The 23,719-nt window shown below is 40.6% G+C and overlaps 1 protein-coding gene and 1 long non-coding RNA gene across 3 annotated transcripts in view; both read right to left on the bottom strand.

Moving 5' to 3' along the window:
* Window positions 1–1,240: 1,240 nt before the first annotated feature.
* Window positions 1,241–10,519, bottom strand: LOC126831708 (uncharacterized). Its single transcript, XR_007684269.1, has 3 exons — window positions 10,390–10,519; window positions 3,078–3,275; window positions 1,241–1,406 (listed from the first exon to the last, which is right to left on the bottom strand). It is a non-coding gene; the product is annotated as an uncharacterized LOC126831708 (long non-coding RNA).
* Window positions 10,520–14,345: 3,826 nt separating this feature from the next.
* The window catches only part of LOC126831684 (von Willebrand factor D and EGF domain-containing protein), a 79,271-nt gene continuing 69,897 nt past the window's right edge, over window positions 14,346–23,719 (bottom strand). For both annotated transcript variants that reach the window (XM_056103466.1, XM_050562318.2), the window contains 4 exons: window positions 22,409–22,589; window positions 19,258–19,448; window positions 17,906–18,109; window positions 14,346–16,561 (listed from right to left, as the gene is read on the bottom strand). In XM_056103466.1, coding sequence (XP_055959441.1) covers window positions 16,511–16,561; window positions 17,906–18,109; window positions 19,258–19,448; window positions 22,409–22,589 — 627 coding nt within the window. In that variant the 3' untranslated portion in view covers window positions 14,346–16,510. The remainder of the gene's footprint in view (window positions 16,562–17,905; window positions 18,110–19,257; window positions 19,449–22,408; window positions 22,590–23,719) is intronic.

The following is a 23,719-nucleotide window of genomic DNA, read 5'->3' as shown; positions in this document are numbered from 1 at the left end:
CATTTTAGTGACATATGGAAAGATTTAACAATTCTTACCAAATTGTTACTTTGTGTACTATGTAATAAAGAGGTTAAATGGCAATATACGTTTGATACAAAAAACCATTGAATATTTGGAATTCATCATATACTTGTTGGTATTTGTAACACGTAGATGCTAAAGGAGAGAATACTCTAGCATACGCAATATGGAATCAAGCAGCACACAAATTAGCAAAATTCCAACTGTATGTTCTCTTCAAGCGTTGGGCCTGATTTGCATGTAACATAATTGTGCGTGTGGGAAGCAGATGAATACCAACGGCAATCACTTCGCTACGTTTAAAAATGTATAGGAGACAAAGTCATTAAATTTCAGAGAAAAGTGCTCAGTAGTTATTACAAAACACTATAAAACATATGCATGGGGTCCACGGAGGCCCCACGTGCACCGGCAAGGGTTAAGATCCGTATTGGGGAGTAGATAATCGTATATATTTATGGGATAACATACATCACTACCATAAGGTTGATATAGTTGATATATTTATTGTCCACGTAATCATGTGAGATGAACCACAAGAGGACACAATTAGAAGTGTTCATGGGACAGTTCCGGCAGCAAATACAAGCAATGTAGGAAATTAACGAAAACAGTATATGTTGGAAATTAAATTGATAATGAAAAATATTTTACCTCTGATTTCAACTGAAAAAAAAAGTTTAATTGTAAAATCACTATGGTTAAATATACATAATACACATACTAATAATTGTTTTTTTTTAAATTATAACTTAGCCTTTGACAAAGGAAAATGCGCCAGATATATTTCGATTATGATAAAATCAACTAAGAAGATATACTAGCTTTCCTCTGCCTATTCTACATACAAAATGAATATTACTACATGCATAGAATGCTACTGAGTAGCGGTGGCTCGGTGTGTAAAATACGGTGCTGGCAGAGTAAGCTCGTCCTGATTTTTCGGCTTGGTTTCTCCTTGTCAGTGGTGCAGGATGGATCGACCTAGATTGGAAGAACATTAACAATCCGAGTAGAAAAATGATCTTTGAAAGGGGTTAGGCTTGGCGCAAGGGGTATCAAGCTAATTTTGTTTTCTTATTTTACAACAATTCTTCACCACATAAGGGGCCAAAGAAAACCAGCTGGTCAAAGGGATCAGCGCTATCCAGCGGCCGCTGCACTACATTATAAACAAGAGCTAACACATTTATATAGCTTTAAATAAAACTCACCAATACAGTATGCAGATGCGCTTAAATCTATGCGTTTAAGATTATACACAAACATGTTCAACTCCTGACAATAGTTTGTCTCAATTTGTTTCACTTCCAGGCAGGTGTCATCTCCGGACTGAGCACACACTATGGCCGTACTCAGCGAGCTATTGCTATAGACAGCATCTGAAACGAAGTACATTGTACATGCATTGCATTGTGGAATAGTTGTAAAACCCGACATATGGAGACCGTCGACAAAACTCACGGCTAGCTTTAACTATTTAATGTTTTATTCTGTAATGTCTCGCTTTCACATGGACTATGAATGCCACGAATCACGCCGAATCCAAACATTTTAAGATTCGTAGATATATCGTGGGCAGTTCTTGAAGTTCGTAAGTGATTTTTGAAACAAAACCTTTCGTGACCCGCTTTCACATGGCCTACGAATACAAACCTTTTCCAATTCGTAGATAAATCTTAGACGGTTTTTGACGTTCGTAAGTGATTCTTATTTGGTTCTTACATATTCGCATTGTTCGTAGTTCGGGGATGTATTGTAAACCCGTCGTAGACCTTTGTTATCGTCCGTAACAGCTTCCTGTTCGATTTTTTGACGAATAATGCCAAATATAGTAAACTTTTCGAAGCTTTATCGGCATCATTCCTGGAAAGCGTAGTTTATTCGTATCTGACTTCTGCATAGTCGTAAGCAATATTCTTTCCTACCTTTAATGCAAACCCTACCTTTATATTCGGCATACTTTTAACCAGATTATCGTAACTCCATTTTTAACCCTTTCGTAAACTATTCGAAACTGCTTGGTATAGTTAGTCCAGATCCTCTACGACCTTTTTGATTTTGTTTTGCCGAATCGCCACAAATTTCCACCAGGCAGTGTTTGGGGGGGGGGGGGGATTCGTGCCATTCGTATCTCACGTGAAAGCCAGGCATAAAGCGGATATCGTTGACTTAGCGACAAATAACTTGATAAATAGAAAAATAAAATATCTCCACAAACGGATCAAAGTCGCCATTTTATATACATAATATTAAAATTTATTGATGGTTTATTAAATTGTTAGTAACCAGTCTGAAGTCAGGAAGTAGGTGTTATGTCACCAAGGTGTTAACACTGTGACTATTATATGTTATTGAGTGTCTAAATGTATAATTTTTCACATGTCGTTCACGATTATAATCATTCCCTCGCAATACTTCTCCTCTTCCTGTCGCTCTCACTCAAGGTCATGGTCTACTGTTGCATAGTATATACGATTAGATATGAAAATACATGATCAAATTGTTTCCACAGCTTTTTAGCACCGCCGAAGCTGAAAAAAACCTGCAGTTTTTGACGAGCTTTTTAACGAAAATTCGATAAATCATTGTCCAATCGATGCGAAAATGTTTTCAGTGTGTCCGAAAACACAGGACAAGAGGTATTGGAAGCCATCCTTTATATGTTATAGAAGTAGAATTCCGAGAAATCTGTATTTTGGGCCGCCATCTTGGAACAATGGCGTAGTCTAATCGAAATACCCAATTTTGACAACTGATATCATTATATTTGGTTATAACACACTAAATCGACATAGAAATACAAATGTTTATTTGTTTCATTCCGAAAACTCTAATTTGTGTCCAGCCCTACAAGAAGACTTTTCGCAGTACCTCTGTGAAACAGATTGGCAAAGTCTGTGTAGTTTTTTCTTTTATCCTTCCTCTGCCCAGGTTTGTCTTATGGGTTTTGTTTGCGTGCAGTGTGATCCTTCTGCTCTTACTATTATAGTATTCCGTTGTTTATTGTTTACCGTATAACTAAAAACAATTAATCAAATTTGAATGCTTACCTTTTAAGTATAAGGGATATATTGCTCCACAATGATTAACACCAGGTGGGTCCACTTCAAGTAGTTTAACATTGGCTTGTCCATACCACCCTTCATCAATAAATCTATCAGATAGTGGCGTTTCTTCAGAGGTTCTATTATTTGATGACAATCTTCGCTGGAAGTTTGCGTATGACTTCGGTGAGTCGCACGGACCCGCTGATAAATAATAGTATATCACACATTATAATTAGAACATTTTACGATGATTATGAATGAGCCAAACGTAGAAATTACATGTAAAAAAATGCGCTGCTTGAAGTTGAGCCACCAATTTATAATTAATAACATTGATTTGAATGAAAATATTGTTTGAATAAAATAATATCACACTGGGATTGCCTAATTTGTTTTACTTTGATATAAAAGTCACCTTCATGTTTATCTTATATCCACTATCCCCGATTTCTTAAATTACAAGGTTCATTATGTTAATATTTTCAATGTACTAGATTTTATTTTTTTAATTCTCCGATCACGCTTCGTTGTATCTGTGCTTAAGAAATGTACCCCCCCCCCCCAGTATGCGTAACAGAGAATATTGTGAGTTACGTCCCTTACCTTAAAACGGGATTCGGGCATTATCGATGTCATCCTTAACAGTATATTAAACGAAGATAATTTTATTCCAAACCAAGATATTATCAATAATATAAACAAGAGTCTTTGTTCAAAGTTGTCTGATTTGTGTTATAGAGTAATCCCTATCCCTATCGCAAACCCCATAGTAAGTATAACATTACATGGCGTGTGTTTGTGTTCGAAAATGACTTTATAAAGAATAGAAATATATTTAATAAAACAAAAACTGATCAGAGCCGAGCTGATTTAATTACAAGTTGGACAAAATATAATAATGCTAAAAAACATGCTAAAATATTGTACTGATATAGTTCTGGTTTACAATTATGTTAAAATGCTAAAGACAACCCGAAAGGATTCTGGAGAGATATTCAATTTTATACAAATGGTAAAGATACACTACAACATTCCTCCCAGCTGAATTTGTTTGATTTTCATGACCAATTTTAGGATGTTTTTCAATGTCATGGTATACTCAACTCATAAATGAACTAATCTATATTAATAGAGTATATGATAATGTCGTCGCCTACCTTGATAATGAATTCACAGTTTCAGAAATACAAATAGCAATTTCTAAGCTTACGGCAGTCAAAAGCGTTGGAAGAGATGGTATTATTCCAGAAATAGTTTTTTTGATATTTTGTGCGTACAATTGTGTATGAAATTGGTGTGTATCCTTCAGAATGGTCAAATTGTAATACTTAATTGTAATAATTAGGACAGTTTAATTATTTGTTCAAACCCTATGTGTATGTGGTTTTTGGGGGTGGTTTGAGATAGTACTAGTTAATTCTCGTTCAAACATGTATTGTATATACATGTAAAATGTAAACAGTTCATGGAGATGGAGTGCCTTTCGATACCGGACGTCGAGAGTTCTCGACACAGGTTATTTCCATAAGAATGCCAAACATCGAGTGTTGTTGAAATGCGTTATTTTTAAGTACAAAGACTGTGCGTTTAGTTCCCAGTAGCGTTGACTCTCATTGTGCCTTTTTTACTCGCGTTTCTTTCCAAATATTTGCAAGTCATGAGATTTATCATAATTTTAGGCTATGAGATTTATGAAAAACACCTCTTTTACTACTATGTGATTCACACGTTGGGGCATAAAATTATATCTCAAGGTTCCTGACAAATTCATTACATGTTGTAAACGACAAAGTCGTATCTCCATTTATCATATTCCAGTTAGACCAAATTGAATCACTCTGCATTAAGAAAAACCTCCCACTCAGCTAGCTTCTTATATTGATAGTTTCAACAACTGTGAAAATTAAGTAAAAACTCTCTCAATTTAATAAAAAGTGGAGATAGAATCAGTTAAACCTCATCCCACGATATACTAAAATATTGGATACGTATTATTTCATCTAACACAAGTCTATTGTATCAGGTGAGGTGTACAATGCTATTCATTACGATGTATCTATGATAATAAAAATAAAGGCTTTAATTGTTTACTGGAATCTCTTGGATTTGCCTCAGTTTTCGATGATCAGTTTTACAGAAATGGAACGAAGATCGCTCGAAATATTCAACACTTAAATATTACAATAGTTAGGGCATCTGTTCAGCCATTATTTTGCGCTTGCATGTGCGTGCACGTGACCTTGCACGTGTGTGACTTTGCACGTGCGTGACTTGCACTGGATGACCCCTTGCAGGTGCGTGACCCCTTGCACGTGCCTGACAGGAGGGTGAGAAAAGAGAGGGACGAGAGAGAGCGGAAGAAGGGAGAAGAAGGGGGAGAGGAAAACCAAAGGAAGGGGAGACAACTCTTTTTGCATTGATTATGTTGGCCCTGAAAAGGGCCGTTGGAATGTGAGGGTTCCTTAACAGGAACACTTCGGGAATTTTCCGCCAAAGACGGTGGCCGCTTCTGGCATATGAGTAGATGTTTGGGTCGTCTATGACAGGTGTTTGAAACATCTACTCCACACCAGTAGCAGACAAGATAATCGGCATCCGACCGATTACCCCTAAACATTGGGTAATACCCCCCCCCTCCACAAGTTGTGCAAAATCTTTTATCGTTTCGATCCATTTTGATTGTGACATTTCTGGCTTCGACACACCTATTTATGGCTCGGGAGGGGACGAGTCAAATGTGTTGGGACGATACCATTTTCCACCAATCAGAATAGCATGACGTCACAAAAAAACATGACGTCACAAGAAAAACAAACAAGTGATATGTTGTCGACATTTTATTGAACAAAACTTTTTTACAAATCAAAACTTACAAAGTTATCATGACAAAAGAAATCAAACGAAAACTTACAAACATTTTAAACAAAACATATTTACAGAGCAAAAAACCATCGACATCGTTGACCCTTCTTCTGTTCCTCTTGCAAGTTGGGAAAATGATCCCTAGCCCATTGTTCGACGAGTATATCGTTTACACGATACACGCGACCGAAAACGGAAAGGGGATATGGGGAATGAACGTGAAATCGATGACACAGAAAATACAAGCAATAATGTCCGCACACGACACTATCGAGCCCTTGAATCCATCTGGGTTGGTAGTCGAGTTGTTGATCTTGAACGAAACGTCGAAAGGCTTCTCCATAGATATCAGGGGTGGGGGGTGGGGGGGGGGGCAACCATAGGAATCAAAAAAGGTGACGTGATTTGGCTCTTCGCACACAAACACGGTCCAATGTTTGTCCGGTTGGTCTTCGTCGTCCGTGTTGATGACGTAGGCTTTGGGGTACGAGGTCGGGTGCAGTATATCCAGGTGATTACGAGCCCACACGCCCACGAAAATGGGAGCGGGGAGATGTTGTTTTAAAGCTCGTGTCAGTTGTCGGTTGGAGAGAGCCTTACCAATCGGTGATGACTTTCCGGTAGCGGTCGATTTCCAAGACATTGTCGTATTCGGCAAACAGAACAAGACTGGGGTGATTTGTCGGGGCCGCACCGAACTTGAGTACTAAATGTAGTTCACCTGTCTCTTTCGGATGAAAGTAGTGACCGTCGGTCCCGTGGTCGTTGGTCAAATCAAAACAATACAGGTTGTACCCATTAATATAGTCGTGAAAAGGGAGGTCCAGGTCTTTTCTGGTGTTTAAGACGGCCACCCTTTTCATCTAATCCAGGTAGGGTGCGATGGCTTGTCGCTGGGGAAAGTTCACGTCGTATTCGCTCACGATTCCCCCGTGCTTGGTCTGTTTGATGTTTTCCAATTGATTGTGTTCGAAATGGAACGGATTTCTGTTTTTCTTCCGTCGTGTCCGTGTTGCGCACCATCCCCACGATCAGTCTCCTCGGCAGGATTTCCTTGTCGAACAGATTACCTAGGATGTGATGAGTGCGGTTGTCGGGAATGACCATGTCTCGGACCACCACGCGATTCACGGGATACTTGGCCTTGGACGATAGAATTTGCTGTTCGATGCGTGTCTGGGTACTGGGAGCTAGTGTGACGAACGGGATATCCAGGTAGGCTTTGGTGAACTCGACTTTGTAGTCTTCTGCATCATTGCCTTCGCCGTACACCAGAAAAAATTTCGGAGAGTGTTTTTCCAAATTCAATCGCACGTCCACACCGCTAAGCAGATACCGATCTTGTAGACACATGTCCAAGTGTAGACGTAACTGTAGTTCAAAGGTGCAACAGGCAGCGATGACTTTCTGACGTTGTTCCAATCCTTTGTTATTCGGCGCCTGTCGTACACTGTCCACAGTGGTGGCGACGGATCTCGTGGAATCGAGCTGACCGGCGGTGTCTTACAGAAACTCAACAAATTCTCCAAGTAAGCCCGGTACGGATTGTTCGGCAGAGAAGTTATGACCAAGGTTTCGGCATCTTTTCCCAGACGTAATTTGACGTCTTTGAACAACGAATGAAACAGGTTGTTAACGGGTGCGACTTGACTGTCCGCATCCAGGTCACTCCCGTCGTTCTTTGTCACCTTCAGGGCCAGGTGCGGCGTCAAGTTGGCCAAATCCATGTAATCATCTGCAATTCGTCTCGCGCACAGGGACAGGAATCTTGAGTGTGTCGGACATCGTGTTGGACACCGCGGGCCGAAGCGTGTCCTGAGCGACTTTCTTCCAGTTCCATTTTTCCCGACCGCTGACGGTATCGAGCACGCTCTGTCCCACTTTGGGTAACACTTGGGCCACATTCTTTTTCACGGTCGCTTTGCCGGCCGACCACAGGGTCTTTTCCACCGATTTGACGGCATTCAACAATCCCGACCATCGCCCGGCACCCGGTTGTCGCAGAATTCCCCCTCTGTACATTACCAGACCACGACCGGCCCCTCGCTGTCTGAGTACTCCGCTTTTGTACACTTGAATCATCGTCGGCGACGGAAATGAAGTTGGACCATGGAGCCTGCATGTCGCCCACAATCTGAGGTTCGAAAATGTCCGTGTACAAGTAAAACAGATCGAACTGGATTTGAAGATTTGGGGTGTAGTGAGCGTAGTAAGGCAGGAGACTTTGGCCATCGTCGCCGGTCATTTCTATGGACTGCAGGGAAATCATCATTTCGTTTCCCGTCCATCCCAACATGGACACGATGGGTCCACGCAGACGAACATCGATTCTCGGCAATATGTCCAAATAGAAAAGCGCCTGCACGTGATTGATTTTCAGATACACTCTATCGTTGGTGTTGTCTTTCTTGAAAAAAAACGATGGAACCTCTTTGCACGGCCCCGTGACGCATTACCTCTCGTGTTTCGTAATCGCTCTGCTGTTTCTTCTCGTGGTCGGTCATTTCCTTGTTGTTGGGATCCACGCGGACAGGTTGATTGGCCAAATGATTGTAGATGGGAGTCAGATTCCACGAAAGCTTCGTCGGATGTTTTCTTTTTCTCTTTGTAGCGCCTGTAGAGTTCGAACGCTTCTCCGCACCAGTATCAGTATCGCTAACTGCGGGTGGTGCCTCTGGGCACATCGATGTTGTTGTCGAACATGCGACGGGCAACGGCTTCAAAGTTGTTTTCTGTTTGGATTTCTTCTTTGCACTCGAGCAGGCCGTGGCCGAGCTGTCCACAGTTGAGGCACTTGTGATTGTCGTCGGTGCGTCTCTTGACTCCGTAACACTTTCTTTTGACAGTGTCTTTTCTTTCTTCGTCACTCTTCGCTTTTTGGGCTTCGACTCGTTTTCCACGCTGGGATGCCCAGTGTCCTGGTTCTCAACAGAGGTAACAAATTCCATAGGAGCCATAAGCTGGTCTGTCTTGTCTTGGTTTTCGTTGCTGTTGTTGGGAACGAGCAGGGCAGTCTCTATACCAGTGTCCGACAGTGTTACAAGAGAAACAAGCTTGACTAGCCATCGAGAGCAGAATGAAATTTTATTCTGACACCTCGCTTCTTATAGTCTTGGCCGTGACGTCACTCTCTTTTGATTGGTTCTTTCTTTTCCTTCGTTTCTATTGGTTCGTGTCTAGTCTATGACTTCCAGGCTTTCCACGTACTTTTGAAAATCTTCCCAATCGATGACCGTGTTTTTGTCGCCATTGGTTGAACACGGTGAAAATTTGCATGCGCGCGTTGTTAGGATGACTCATCTTGACTTGACTGATCCGCGCTTCTCTGATTCCTAGATGTCTGCCAATACATTCCCAACCTTCTCCCAGCTTGCCGGACATGGCATTGATATCCATTTGATCCAGGGACCATCGTTTCTTTTTCTTCGGTAACTCGTCTATCCACCGTCGTATGGGATTCTCTTCGTCTTTGGGTTCGGGGAACTCGTCTTTGCGGAACCACACGCCAAAACTTTTTCAAGGCTTCGTCGACGTCTTCTCGCCATCGTTGTTCATCCTCCCACTTCTTGACTCGGTCCCGTGGATCGTCCATCATACCGTCTAGCACGCCATCGATTTCTTCTGGTTTCGGCTCCTCCACCCAGAGGTAGTGATTGTAATCGTCGACGGGATGTGAGGGTACGCCCGTTCTGGAACACACGCCCAATCCCAGAGACGAATGGTATCTCTGACTGGGGTGCTCGTACTTGCAACCGATACACTCCTCGCGTTGCTTTTCCTCTATGATGGGTAAATAACACTTGCTGACCCGAAAGTTGAGCCATCGTCGTCTTAGTTTCTCGATCAAATCCGTATTTTCTGCCGGTTCGTCATCTTCTCTGTTTGGTCGCCATCGTCCTGACACACGAAAGTCAGTATCCATAGGGGTAAGTGTTGATCGGTTGGCCATCGTCATTAAATTGAACAAAACGTTTGTCGTACACGATTTTATACCTTTTGTTTTCGGGGCGTGTCCAGAGACGTCGGTCACGTGATCTGGAAATTTTGAACGGATTGGCGATGACAAGCGGTTCGTTTTGATTGACGTGTCGTACGTTGTCTTTCATGATGTTGTAATTGAGTTGTTGGGAGGCACGATAATTCAGGGTGAATCCCTGGACCTTGCACACTGTTGTTCCATCACTTTGCTTGTACGCGTAATTCTTCGGCCCACCGCTGACAAATTTCCGAATGGTAACATTCTTGGGCAGCTCGTTCTTCCACTGGCCCAAACTAGAACCTTCTGGGGGATTCCATGACGTGGAGTGTCACAGACACTGTTTGTTTTGAGTTGAACTTAAATCCAATTTCTTTCTTTCAAATTGACTAAATGTGAAGTTGATGCGGATACAGACATATAACATGGCTTACCCAACAATGTCTAGTTCAAAGAAACAATTAAAATTTGGCTTACCATTTAAACATCTTGTGGTAGATGTTATTAAGATTATTACAAACAATGTTTCAGAAAGATCCATCCTCAATGCATTCAATACATTGCTCTTAGTACTCGGTTTTGTAGAATACAATAATGACTCAAGTAGTTTGTAAAACATAATATAAGTTATATAATATTATTCATGTCGCATCTGATTGGATTTGATATTCAATATTAATTACATTGTATACCCTACGGCCAATGAATTCAGTCAGTTTTTGGGTTAAATATTCTTTGTTATTTGATATAAAATGCATCCGTCTAGTAAATGTCAAGTCACAGTGTACTAGACACGTAGACCTATTTTGTAACACTACCCTTTCATTCGTCTACTAACAATTTAGCTGTCATAGAGTGTGCAATAAATAAAACTAAAATATCAAATTGTAGCTGATATGGAGATAACGTTTCAATAGAGATGTTTGTAACTGGTAATAAAATGCATGTCGTGTCTGATTTAGGGAATTTAAATCTTTGGGGATTCCCCTACTATTGTTTTCTGTTTCAAACTAAAGGCGATTTATTCGGATTTTGGTATACCTAATTTATTGTTTTGTGTGCAACATTATACGTTTTAACGTTTCCCCAGTCTCACAGCGATATATCACACTTTGGGTGTTCCAAATTCGCTTTACTTGTTCACAGCGTTTCTACACACGTAAACATAAATTACATTCTCTAAACCAAGTGGAACATCAGGTTTTGTGTGTCGAATTGTTTCCCATTATGTAAAACTGTATGAATCTGACACCACCTCTCCATTGTTACTCGTAAGTGACGCTATCCTTTTAAATAATGTACGTGCAACGCGCTAATCGAACATATTCTGTACAAAACGAAACATTGGCGATTTCGTTGATAGTTTCAGTTTGTTAAATTTTCAGTTTGTTAAATCGCTCTATAACAAGGCATTGCGTAAAATATTGATACAACACTAGGACTGATACAACACATTTCTGTATCGACTGGGCTAATACAGTAGGCTATTAGGCAAATCTTGGCCTACTCTTGTAAGAAATTCCAATTGTAATGGGTTCTTTTACGTCCACGCCATTCGTTTTCAGTGCTATTAGAGAAATCTTGCCGTACTCCTATTACGAATTCCAGCTGTGAAGGGTTCTTTTACGTGAACGCCAATCGTCTCAGTGTTATTGAGAAATTCTTGCCTTACGTTTATTACGAATTCATTTAAGAGTTTTGTTGCATTGATTAATACATACTCTCATAAAATACAAATTCTAAAGGTCATTTTTTTATTATATTTATCCGTGTTATTTATTGTCATCCGTCTTCATTAGCCCAGTTTAGGAGCAGAACAGTAGGACGTTAAACGCCATTTTATTTTCATTTCTATTTATTGTCATACCATGAAGAGCTATTACACCATTGAACACAAAATTTTTATTTCCACACCAAATATTTTAATTGGCTAAGCTATTTATGAACATAATTATATTTCAAGAACCCATTAAAGATTTCTCAATTACTTAACTTCCAAATCAAACAATGCCATAATATATATATATATATATATAAACACTTAGTTTACCCTTTTTTGTCTGATACGCAAAACCCCGATAGGCGGTGGACCTGGGACCTGGGACCCAGGCCCCACTTCTCACCATCGTCAATCCCGTACTGGTCCAACATGAATAACATTACCCGGTTATACGTCACAATACACCATATGTAATTACGTTATACATAACATGTGATAACGTTTTATTGTAATAATTCAGTAAAGAGAGACCAGGAACTTCCCCAGATTTTAGACTGGTCGAGATTTGTAAAAACTGACCCTACCTTGAGATCGTGGGCTATACGCACTTGGGTAATTCAATTATACCAATCTTGAATACCTCTAATGTAGAGGGTGACTAAGTGGGATACGGATCCCATACACTTTGGAGGAGTTTGATATATGAGCAGAGGCCCTTAAACTACATATAGGATCGGGGTGGGGTGGCTTCCGATCAGTTGGTTAAAGCGTCCAGGTTGCTATCCTCTTAGGTATGAACATCCACATGGTTGTTTCCATTCATCAATAAGGGACAGGTTGTATCCCATAAATGTTAAATGAAATGGGATTCAGCGTCTTACCGATTAGGCCAAATTCGGTCATTTTAAGCGCCCAGGTTGCTGTCCTTTCTGATATGAGAATTTCCGTGGTTGTTTCCATTCATCACTAACGTCAGCGTTCTATGAGGGAAATTTTGTCCGGAAAGCGACTTTAAGGTCTACTCTCATATCGAATTCCAAATGCCTTGGGATATTGTACGTGCACGCCAATGTATACCCGGGATCTCAATATTTTGAGCAAACAGTTGTTCTTATCAGACCTCGGTTCTGCACCACTGACCAGAGAAACCCACGTCGGAAAATCCAAAATGAAATTTCTCGGCCAACGCCGGGAGCGAACCGCGTCCTCCGGGCTAGCCATCGTGGCTCCCCACAAGCGTTAACCCGGCCCCGTGTCATACGTATTTTCAAATATATGTGTCATGTATGCAGGTTTTATACTGTCTATTTATATGAGTGCTCTGAATATATTTCTGTTCATATTGTTGTACCCGTCCAAATATTTGTACTTGTATTTAATATTTTGTATATTGTATATGGTGTCCTCAAGGGAGGTTCCGATGCAACACTGTTTGTCCTGTTGTTATAATTGTCATATTGGTATTATTTTATGTACATGTTTATATTGTATGGATGTTTCGATACAATGAAAATCTTATCTATCTATGTACTTTACAAAGACAATGCGAGTTTAAGTGTAACAATGAAATCAATCCGTGACGCTACTAATTCTTATTCTACTACAGCCCACAATGAATTATCTGTCATGTACAATTATTAAACATAATGTGGATCAGTGATATTGGAGCGCATGCGCTAAATACGCAACAACGCATGGTAGTTCAATTAGCTGTATCGTGAGAAATAGACATCCTTGTATATAAACATGCTTAACAAAGATACGTAGCCGCGGTTTGTCAGTGAGTGTGTGGGGGGGGGGGTGTTAATCTTGAAGACCTGGGTTCGATCCCAGTCTTGGCCCCGAAATTTCCACGGGAGTTTCAGACGCGTTGCTGCCTTAGTCAATGGTGCATAATAGGGACCTGGCAAGCACATCGCCCATTTGTTTGGATGAAACGAAGACATGAGGCCCCATGTACACGTTGACGTGGATGTAAAAGTATCTTTAACGGATAGAATTCGAATAATGCCAGGGTAAAGTTTCCTTAATAACCATAAAACATGGTATGGCCTATGCCCGTCTTCATTAGTCCGTAGGTGCAGAACGTGGAACGTTGAAACATATTCATTCATGCATGCGAAAAGATACTTGTTTGCATAAAGACACAAATATCGATGATCACTAGTTCGTAAAAATTGGATTTAAACCCAAGGGGTCTCAGTGACTACTGTTATTGGCCGAGAAGGTCTCTTAAGATTGTCTGGAGTAGTTTCCCCTTGTCCGTGGACTGCATGGAATGAGAACCTGACAAGGGCAGGGTCTAGTCGTTCGCATGGTACTACAAACCGGGGTCCCGTGTACACATTGGTGTACGCGCAAACGAGCATTTAACAGTAGGAATCCCGAATTAAGAATGACACGCTGTATGGCGTAAACTCTTCTTCATTTGCCTATTGTGAACACAAACGTAAGATGTTAAACCACTTTTCATTTCACTCGGTGGCGAAGTTGAATAAATGACCTTTCCATTTCATTGTTATTAATGGGTTTGATGCGTAGGCAACGATTTCATCGAAACTCTGTATCGTGGTGCTTTTAATGCTTTTAAAATTGTGAGTCCATTTGACCTTTGACACTGTGAGGTATATCGATCAAATTGTGAGTAAAGTTGACCTTTGACATTGTGAGGTATATCATAGAGGATATAAATATGTAATAATATAAAACACAATTGTATGCATTAACTAAGCTCTGAATTTATTGGCACACTAGGTACGTACAGGCAATGGTATCAAGTCAATGATTAACAAATGAAAAGCGAGACAATATCTATGCAACAAGTGTAAATTGAAAGCAATGAAGAAACAATACTAGGGCATTTAAATGATAGGAGATTAAAGCAGGCTGGACAACAATCGGATTAAAATACAGATCGATATTTCGTTTCGATTTTTAAACTTTCGATGGCCTACACTACATAAAGATCTGACCGGTTTTAGCGATAGGTCACGTCAGAGGCCATACGAGCGACTTTTGACCCTTTGACGTCAGACATTTGATTAACCAATCAGCATTGATGTTACTAGTGGATTACCCACAGTTCCGTGCAAAACACGCCTAAAGCTCGTCGTAACAGACCGTTTAATTGGCTAATACCTCACACCATTCAGAATGATCAATCTCTTTCACAGAGGATTACAAAAGTCTTCTAATATCTATGTAAAAGATGACTACCTTCAACACGTGACGTCTCATTAAGCTGCGTCAATCATTGGCTCAATGGCGCGTGCATTGTTTACATAAGACGTTACTGGTTCGGACAGAATGTTGACTTTTACCCATTTTAATACCCATTTACACTAAATAGGAAATAATTTTTACCTACAAATACGTCAAACGTCTTTATTTATTTTTCTAATACATAAAAACAACGTTTAAGAATTTAATTTGTCGGAGGAAAAAAAAGTTAATATTTTTGGCTCATTAAGTTGCATCGATGTCATCCTTATCAGTGATTGTACCGGCCTAGCCAATATTCACTGCTGATCAGTGAAACGAAAGTAAAACGAAATTTTGAACTATAAAAACGAAACGCAATAGGATCTGTGGTTTAATCAGATTGGCTGCACAAAGTACTACACAGGATATTATTGATATGATTTTTTTGCTTGACGCTACCCAAGTTTTCATTAACATTTCGAGTACAAAACTTTTGATGCCTTGAATCAGTAGATATGTGACACCCCCCCCCCCCCCTCAACATATTAAAAACCCTTAAGTAATGCTTTGGGGAACATCACGGGCGTATAAATAATTTTGGAGATTAACCAGCTTCACTGGCAATTGACAAGAAACCAAAAAGCACGGTGTGCATGAGGTAAATGATTACACATGCTAATAGTAAAAAGAAAATCATACAGGTTGTTAAAAACATAGGATACGGTTATACATTGACAAATAAATAATCATAAGCATTTTTTGGCCGAACTTAGTCAAGTTTTGGATGTAATGAAACTAAGTTTCAACACTCCCTCTCCAGTTTCATCACTCTCCCTCCGCATAGACCATTCTAAGCAGATTACGCTGCATCGAGCCATTCGCCGAATCAACACCAACACCAAATTTGAACATTCTACCTCAATTAGGATAATTGTTGTGTCCGACAGATAGATCCATTTTAATAGTGAGGAACAATAAAATAATAGGTCTAATGGATTATTCTTTTATTTAAACGCTTTCTTTGTTCTCACATTATTTTCTGGGGTTATTATTCTGCCGTAAATAAAAATTGTTGTAGTTTAATCATCCCGGCCAGTAGTAGTAGTGGCAGGTATATTTTAGTGAAGACATAGACTGATTAGATAAAGAACTACAAAGGCAGGGATAAGTAAAGCACCAATAAGGCATCGGGCTTTTAGGGAGAGAGAGAGAAATGGGGTTTAACGTCCACTCGACACCAACTAGGTCATTTCGGGACTAACACATGGTTCAATTTTATTTCAATAATTCGCTTCCGCGTAGGGGTCTTTAGCAGTGGAGGGGGGGGTGGAGGACCCGGAGAAAACCCACGTAATTGGACAGGCCACCCTACTCCTTTTGTCACGTACAACCGGGGAATCGAAACCCCGCCAGTTGACTCAATGACAGACCGTATGATACAGAGCTAACCATTCGGCCATCCACCCCCCCCCCCCCACACACACACGGGCTTTTAAAGAAATCATACTACATGTAATTATATAAAGACACACGCGTGACATGAGATTAAAGCAACTGTAACACAGAAAGACAAAATGCAAACACGACTAAAGAGACGATCAGTTACAAAAGCTAAGACTAAAAAAACATAATAGGTCATTATTGTTTCCCCTGTTCTTACTGTTTGTGTTTGTTTAATCATTTTCTGGGAAGTCTTGTAGTAGTGGTGGTGGTAGTAGTTGGCGGTACCTGCAATTAAAAAATTATCTTGAAATCGCAACATAGACATACCTAAATATGCCTTACATAGGCAACGCTATGAGGATTTAGTAATATCTAAATACAATCTGATTAAAGATCTTTATTTCGTTTCCTTTTTTGTTACACTTGCGATGGCATTCACCCCATGAAGATCTGACCGGTTGCAGTTGGAGCTCGCGTCAGGAGTCATACGAGCGGATTGGCCCTATGACGAGGATGTTTCAAGTGGATATTTGGACATACAACTTTTGCTCTGTTTTCACTGCGAATATCTACCCACAGACAAGTTTCATTGGCTAATCCTCAAATCAACCATAACGCTGGTTATATGATAACTCTTCCATGTCCTAGTGTAGCGAAGGCAAGTAAAACGAAAACTTTAATCAAATGGATCTAAATATGCCTTGTATATTAAATCTATTTTTATATGTCTTATAATGATAAGGTTTATGCCTCGTGTAGGCTATGGAGACTGAAGTTTACAACGACCCTTCGTCGTAATATTTTTGTGTTTAAGTCTATCGCCAGTGTAATCCCCCCTACATTATGTACAATCAGAGGGGATCAGGTGGCTAAGTGGGTAAGACGCTGGTTCGCTAGCCTGGAGGTCGGGTGTTCGATCCTTGCATTGGCCGAGAAAGTTCATCCAGATTTTCCGGCGTGGTTCCCCCTTGTCAGTGATGCCACACGAGTACTAACTAATGGGTGAAACCTGCCACACGAGTACTAACTAATGGGTGAAACTTGCCACACTATTGAGCAAATACCAACTAATGAACACCATCGGTCTAAATTTAAGGGCACCATACATTGTTTATTTGGGATGCCGGTCGACTTTCCTTATCACATACGACGTCTTAGACAGCAAAACGGTTAATGATAACTATTGATGTTGAGGACCATATGTTAAAACGGCTCCGAGCCACTTACTACCTAATGAATTATTCAGCTGAATTGACATATTCCTCGTGTTACAGTTCATAATAATTTGACGTTAGCATAATGATCATCAATGACACATTATAAACTAAATTGGCTAGTTATGTGCATATTATTCTTGTCACCTGGAGCCACGGTGGCTATGTGTGACACATACCCGTCTTCATTAGCCCAATATAGGAGCAAAATAGTAGGGCGTTAAACCCCATTTCATTTCATTTATATGTCACCTTGTGTGTGTGGAGGGGCGGGGGGCATGCGCGCTAGATCACAAAATCCGTCATTGAGTCAAGTGGCGTGGATTCGATTCCCTGTTTTTTATTGAAAAAAAAAAGAACCATATGTCAATCCCGAATTGACCGAATTGCATCAATCTCCAATTATGTAGCTTACCGTTGTGTTTCTGTGATCAAACAATATCTCTTTACTGAAGACTTTACCATTATTACTAACACAAACACCATACGAATAGTTCAATCCTGGTCGGGTATATCCTCTTTCTTTGTTTAAATCCCTAGGACAGACAATTTCACCGGAGTTCACAAATATAGCCTTGACACGTATCTCGATAATAAGAAATAGTCTTCCGTCTCTTGTCTGTATGGAAAATAAATGTTTGCATGAACAGTAATAATCTATGAACACCTTAAACGGAAATGAAATTAGGTTTAACGTCCTACTGTTCTGCTCCAAATGGGCTAATGAATACTGGCATACGCCATATATTGTGCTATTAGGGAAATGTTTTTGCCCGGGCAGCGGCACAATGGCGTTCTCTTACGTCGAATTTCAACTGCCAAGGGGCCTTTTACGTGTTCGCCAATGTATTCACGGGACCTCCGTATTTTGTGTCATCCGAATTACTTGACAGCTGCCCTTGCCAGGCCTTCCGCCCTGCACCACTGACAAGGGGAGACCAGGTCGGAAACTCCAGATGGACTTTTTCGGCCAATGCATGGATCGAACACGTGACACTTAGGCTAGCGAGCCAGCGTCTTACTCACTTAGCCACCGTGGCTCCCACCTTAAATGGATTAGGAGCAGCCACGGTGCCTCAGTTAGCAAAATATTGGCTTTCTGATATGGGGGCACCGTGTGTTGTCCCGTAAAGTTCATCGAGATTTTCCGGCGCCGTTTTCTTTCGCCAGTGGTGCAGGACGGGTGGGGCATGCCCAGGGACAACGTATAGTCATTCAGATGGGACGAAAACCGAGATGGGGTAGAAATTTCGAGACATTAATACCATCGACTTCAAAATAACTATACCTGATCTTGAGAGGGATATCGACATTTGTCATGTGGTGGAATTAAGACATGCAATACCTAGTAGTTCGACACTTTATCTGATCCATTTTAAACTCAACCTCGGAGACCGCATATTTAACATTTGCCTGTCACCGAAGAAGTTGGTCGAGGCACATGTTGATTCTGAGGTTAAACATTACACTTTAAGTTCATTGATTTACATGCTGGGAGCCACGGTGGCTAAGTGGGTAAGGCACTGGTCTGATAGTCTGGAAGTCGCGTGTTCGATCTCTGCTAATCGGGATTTTCCGACGTGGTTTCCCCTTGTCAGTGGTACAAGACGGAACGCCTGACGAAGATAGCTGTCTAGTCGTTCAGGGAGGTAAACCTCATTTCATTTCATTTTTGATTTACATGTTTGAAGGGTACTCAACAAATAAACCAAACTGTCGATTAGGGAAAGCCTTTTTAATTTACCTTTTAAGAACTAAATAACTTACTAAATAAATTTTAATTATGCAGCAAAGTGTCGTTGAATTGACAAATTCGCCCCCCAAAAGGTTAACCTCCTTACAGGTTCCATTTGTAGAATTACATAAGTTATTCTCGTACTCGTAAACTATCGTTGGTGGTGTATTGAGGGATACTGAACAGTCCAGACCTCCATATCCTTCATCACAGGTACACACTCCTAATAAATTAAATAAATGTGACATATATATGACCGTGTAACTTTTAATACAAATATATACTATTCAAAAAAAGTAGGGGATATTTGATTTTTAAGTGTTATTAAAGTCACCTAATGAAACTGACGAAGAAACAAATGACAAAATGAAATGAAGTTCACATTCATCGATTTATTCCAAATGATCGTTAGACTAAGTAAGGCACAGACTGACCATTATAAGGGTAAAATGATACCCGGGGTCAAACAGCAAAGTTACCACAGCATCACAATCAAGTCAGTAACGGGTAAATCCTCCTCTGTTTGCCAAACAAGCATTGATCCGACGTGGCGTACTCCTAATGGGACGTCTAAGGTCATTTTGGTCCAGATTGTCCCATTCCTGTTGCAACGCAGCAGCAAGTTCTTGGACATTGGCAGGACGTTGTTGACGTTGACGTAACCTCTGTCCAAGCATGTCCCAGACATGCTCGATGGGGGAGAGGTCGGGACTCAGTGCTGGCCAAGGTAATGTGGTGATGTTCTGTTGTTGGAGGTAACCTGTAACGATCCTGGCCCTGTGACATCTTGCGTTGTCATCCTGGAAGATGAAACGGCGGCCATGACGTCGTGCGAACGGCACAACATGGACTGCCAAGATGTTGTCCCGGTAGTACTGGCCTGTAACACGCCCTGCAACAACATGTAAAGCCGTTCTTCCAGCAACAGTGATGCCTCCCCACACCATAACAGAACCACCCCCAAATCGATCATGTCTGATGACGTTAACGTCTTGGAAGCGCTCGTTTCGACGACGCCACACCCTCCTACGTCTGTCCAAAAAATCAACAGTGAACCTTGACTCATCTGAAAACATCACATTGCTCAAGCGTCGATTATCCCAGTGTTGACGATCCCTACACCAATGACGTCTTGCCTGAATGTGATGATCTCTCAAACAAGGGATCACGCGAGGACGTCGGGCGCGAAGGTGACCCCTATGCAGTCGATTCCGAATCGTCTGGCCACTCACTCTCACACCAGTGTCTGTTTGAAGACGAGCGCTGATCTGATTTGCTGTGATGACACGATTTCTCAAGGCCAAGGTACGGATAAATCGATCCTGGGCTTGAGTTGTCGACCTGAGCGTGGTCTGTCCTGTACAGATTGTGTATCACGGTATCTGGACCATAGCCTGCTTATGACAGACTGAGAAACATTCATCATCCGCGCCACAACCGCCTGTGTTGTGCCGATCTGTAGCATGCCAAGGGCACGTAACCTTTCATTTTGGGTAAGCCGACGCATATCAAAATTTGTTTTCTGGTCACTAAAACAATTAAACTGGTGTTTCCACCCTGGAATTCAATGCCACAATGACTGTAACATTCAAAGTCAGAGTCGTGCAAATCTTGGGTTGGACCCCCATGATGATCCCAAGCATCACCTGCATTCCATGCGGTAGCTATTGGTGCGTTTGGGCGTCACATGTAACTGGGAATGTTTCTTCTGTTAGGTTCTATAGTGACTTTTTTCGTAGTCATTTGCATATTTTAGTATTATGCCCCCAAAATCAAATATCCCCTACTTTTTTTGAATAGTATAAATAAGGCGGGGGGGGGGGGGCTTCGGGGCTAAATGTTATTGTATAGCCATCCGTTGCGATAGTTCTTAAGTGTGAATCAGTTTTGGCTTACAGTTGTTCAAATAGTATCAAACGTGTACGTGTGGCAAATCATTTATGTCACTGTCGAGATCTGTCTTGGAAAGCTCAATTATCTGTATCGTAACAGTTCTACTCGCGTGTTTTGCGCGATTAAAAAGCTGTGTTCCTTTATATTTATTATCTGCGAATTGTTCTTTGATTAGCTTTGAAAAAAAGCACGTGTGTTTCCTTTCCACGTATTGATTCTAACAAAGGAAGCGATAGGTAGACATATTTCTCACCACCCATAGATTAACTATTAACACTCTCAAATATTACTGTTAATTAAATGGGGTTTAACGTCCGACTGTTTTGCTCCGACTGGGCTAATGAAGACGTGCATATGCCATACAGTGTGATATGAGAAACATCTGCCAATGTTTCTTATTTTCTTTTACATGCACAACAATGTATATACGAGACTTCAGTTTTTTGTACCATCCGAACGACTATACTTAGTCCCTTGACAGGTCTTCCGTCATGCGCCCCTGATAAACTTCCTCGACCAACACCGGGATCGAACACGGTAACTCCGGGTTAGCGAGTCAACGTCTTACTCACTGAGCCACCGTGGCTCTGAATTTAGATAATATCCTTCCAATAGAACTGTATACAGTTAAACAATCACAGTATATTCGTACATCTTAAATACAGAGCGGTCAGTGCATTTGCAATTAATTGATGAATCTAGATTGAGGTCATCTGTATGTATACATTCATCCGTAGTTTCCGGTGTGATTCCCCCTTGTCCGGGATGCATGACGGATGGCCTGACAAGGGCAGCTGTCTAGTCGTTGGAATATGAAGAAAAACCGAGGTGTGCGCATTGGCGTGTACGTAAAAGGTAAAAGATCCCTTACAGTTGAGATATAAGAGTAGGCCGTAATGCCGCTGTCCGGGCAAAATTTCCCCCATAGCCCGTCTTCATTAGCCCAGTTCGGAGCAGAATAGTAGGACGTTAAACTCCGTTTCCTTTCATGTATGAATACAGAAATGTAAAAATCATGCCAATATCACAACTTATAACTCAACTACATGTACATTGTTATTCACTACACAATTCCATCATGTTTGACAACATAGCGAAAATTATATTTAACCACGGCACTTTCAATTTTTATTTGGTTATATCTTTAAATCGTTAAAATAAACCCAGCTAAAACTCCAAACAGTTGGATAAACCGACATGCATGGTGATATCCGATCATATTACACGTGGGGCGTATGAAACAGTATTCCTTATCACAATTTTGTATTAGAAACATTCATATAATCTCACCTTTATTACAGGTACCATGATGAGAACATTCTGCAGGACAGGCTACTTCTTTAATCTGATCAAAAATGGATGATTGGTTTGTTGTTGATTGTTGATAGCTGGTATCATAACTTACTTCATGGAAACATGAGGTTTTTACAGTTTCCACGGCAACCAGAGCAAAACTTGTGTCTCCCAACAGCTAAAAGTAAAACAATTCATGGTTAGCCGTGTAGTGGTCAATAGTCAAATTTACCACAGGAGATCTTTAGTCATCTTTAACTCAAGAGATCTACAGTCATATTTAACGCAAGAGATCTACTGCAGTCATATTTAAAGTAGCCAAGTCTCTAACTCAATATCATCCAAAATCTTCAACATTGAAAGCACGATTTATTTGTCAAATTAAATCAACATTCATGTTGTGATCTTACCGGGAAAAAGATGGGCTTTTGATATCCAATATTTAAGAAAAAATAAACATTTTACCATTGGTACACGAATCGTGTACCATAATGCGCTTCAGCCCCAGTTGTATCAAGAGACTCGAGGGACGAGGCTAGACACATTGCACCAAATCAAACGGCGTATGCAGACTGGAATAACCAGACGCTAGAAATTTGCACTCGCTTGAGACTGCTGGCTTATTTCGCCGAACATAACTGATTTGAAATTGGAGTAAAACGGAAACCATTGAATGTAAATCAGTTTTTATACATTCATATTACAGTATTATATGCGTTGCGACCCACTTTTGTCAATTTCTAGGTCCCAAATGTTAGCGATTTAGCTCCTTTAACACAAGAGATATACGGTCATATTTAACACAATAGATCTACGGTCATATTTAACACAAGAGATCTACAGCAATATTTAACACAAGGGATCTTTAGCCATATTTCACACAAGAGATCTACAGCAATATTTAACACAAGGGATCTTTAGCCATATTTAACACAAGAGATCTACAGCAATATTTAACACAAGGGATCTTTAGCCATATTTAACACAAGAGATCTACAGTCATATTTAACACAAGAGATCTACAGCAATATTTAACACAAGGGATCTTTAGCCATATTTAACACAAGAGATCTACAGTCATATTTAACACAAGAGATCTACAGTCATATTTAACACAAGAGGTCCAGCTTAGTCATTTTAAGCTAGGACGACATTCAATTATAATGTTTTCACGACTCATGGTGATCGGAACTAGAAACCGAACGTGGATAGTCCGGACCATCGTCTGTTCAAAGATGTCTACCCCCGTTGACATGGTGATGTCGTTTTACTCTGCTTTAGACCTGGACCATAACCCCGAAAAACAAA

The sequence above is a fragment of the Patella vulgata genome, chromosome 9 (assembly GCF_932274485.2).
Source record: "Patella vulgata chromosome 9, xgPatVulg1.2, whole genome shotgun sequence".
Lineage (NCBI taxonomy): Eukaryota > Metazoa > Mollusca > Gastropoda > Patellidae > Patella > Patella vulgata.
This window is presented reverse-complemented; position numbering and strand designations above follow the sequence as displayed.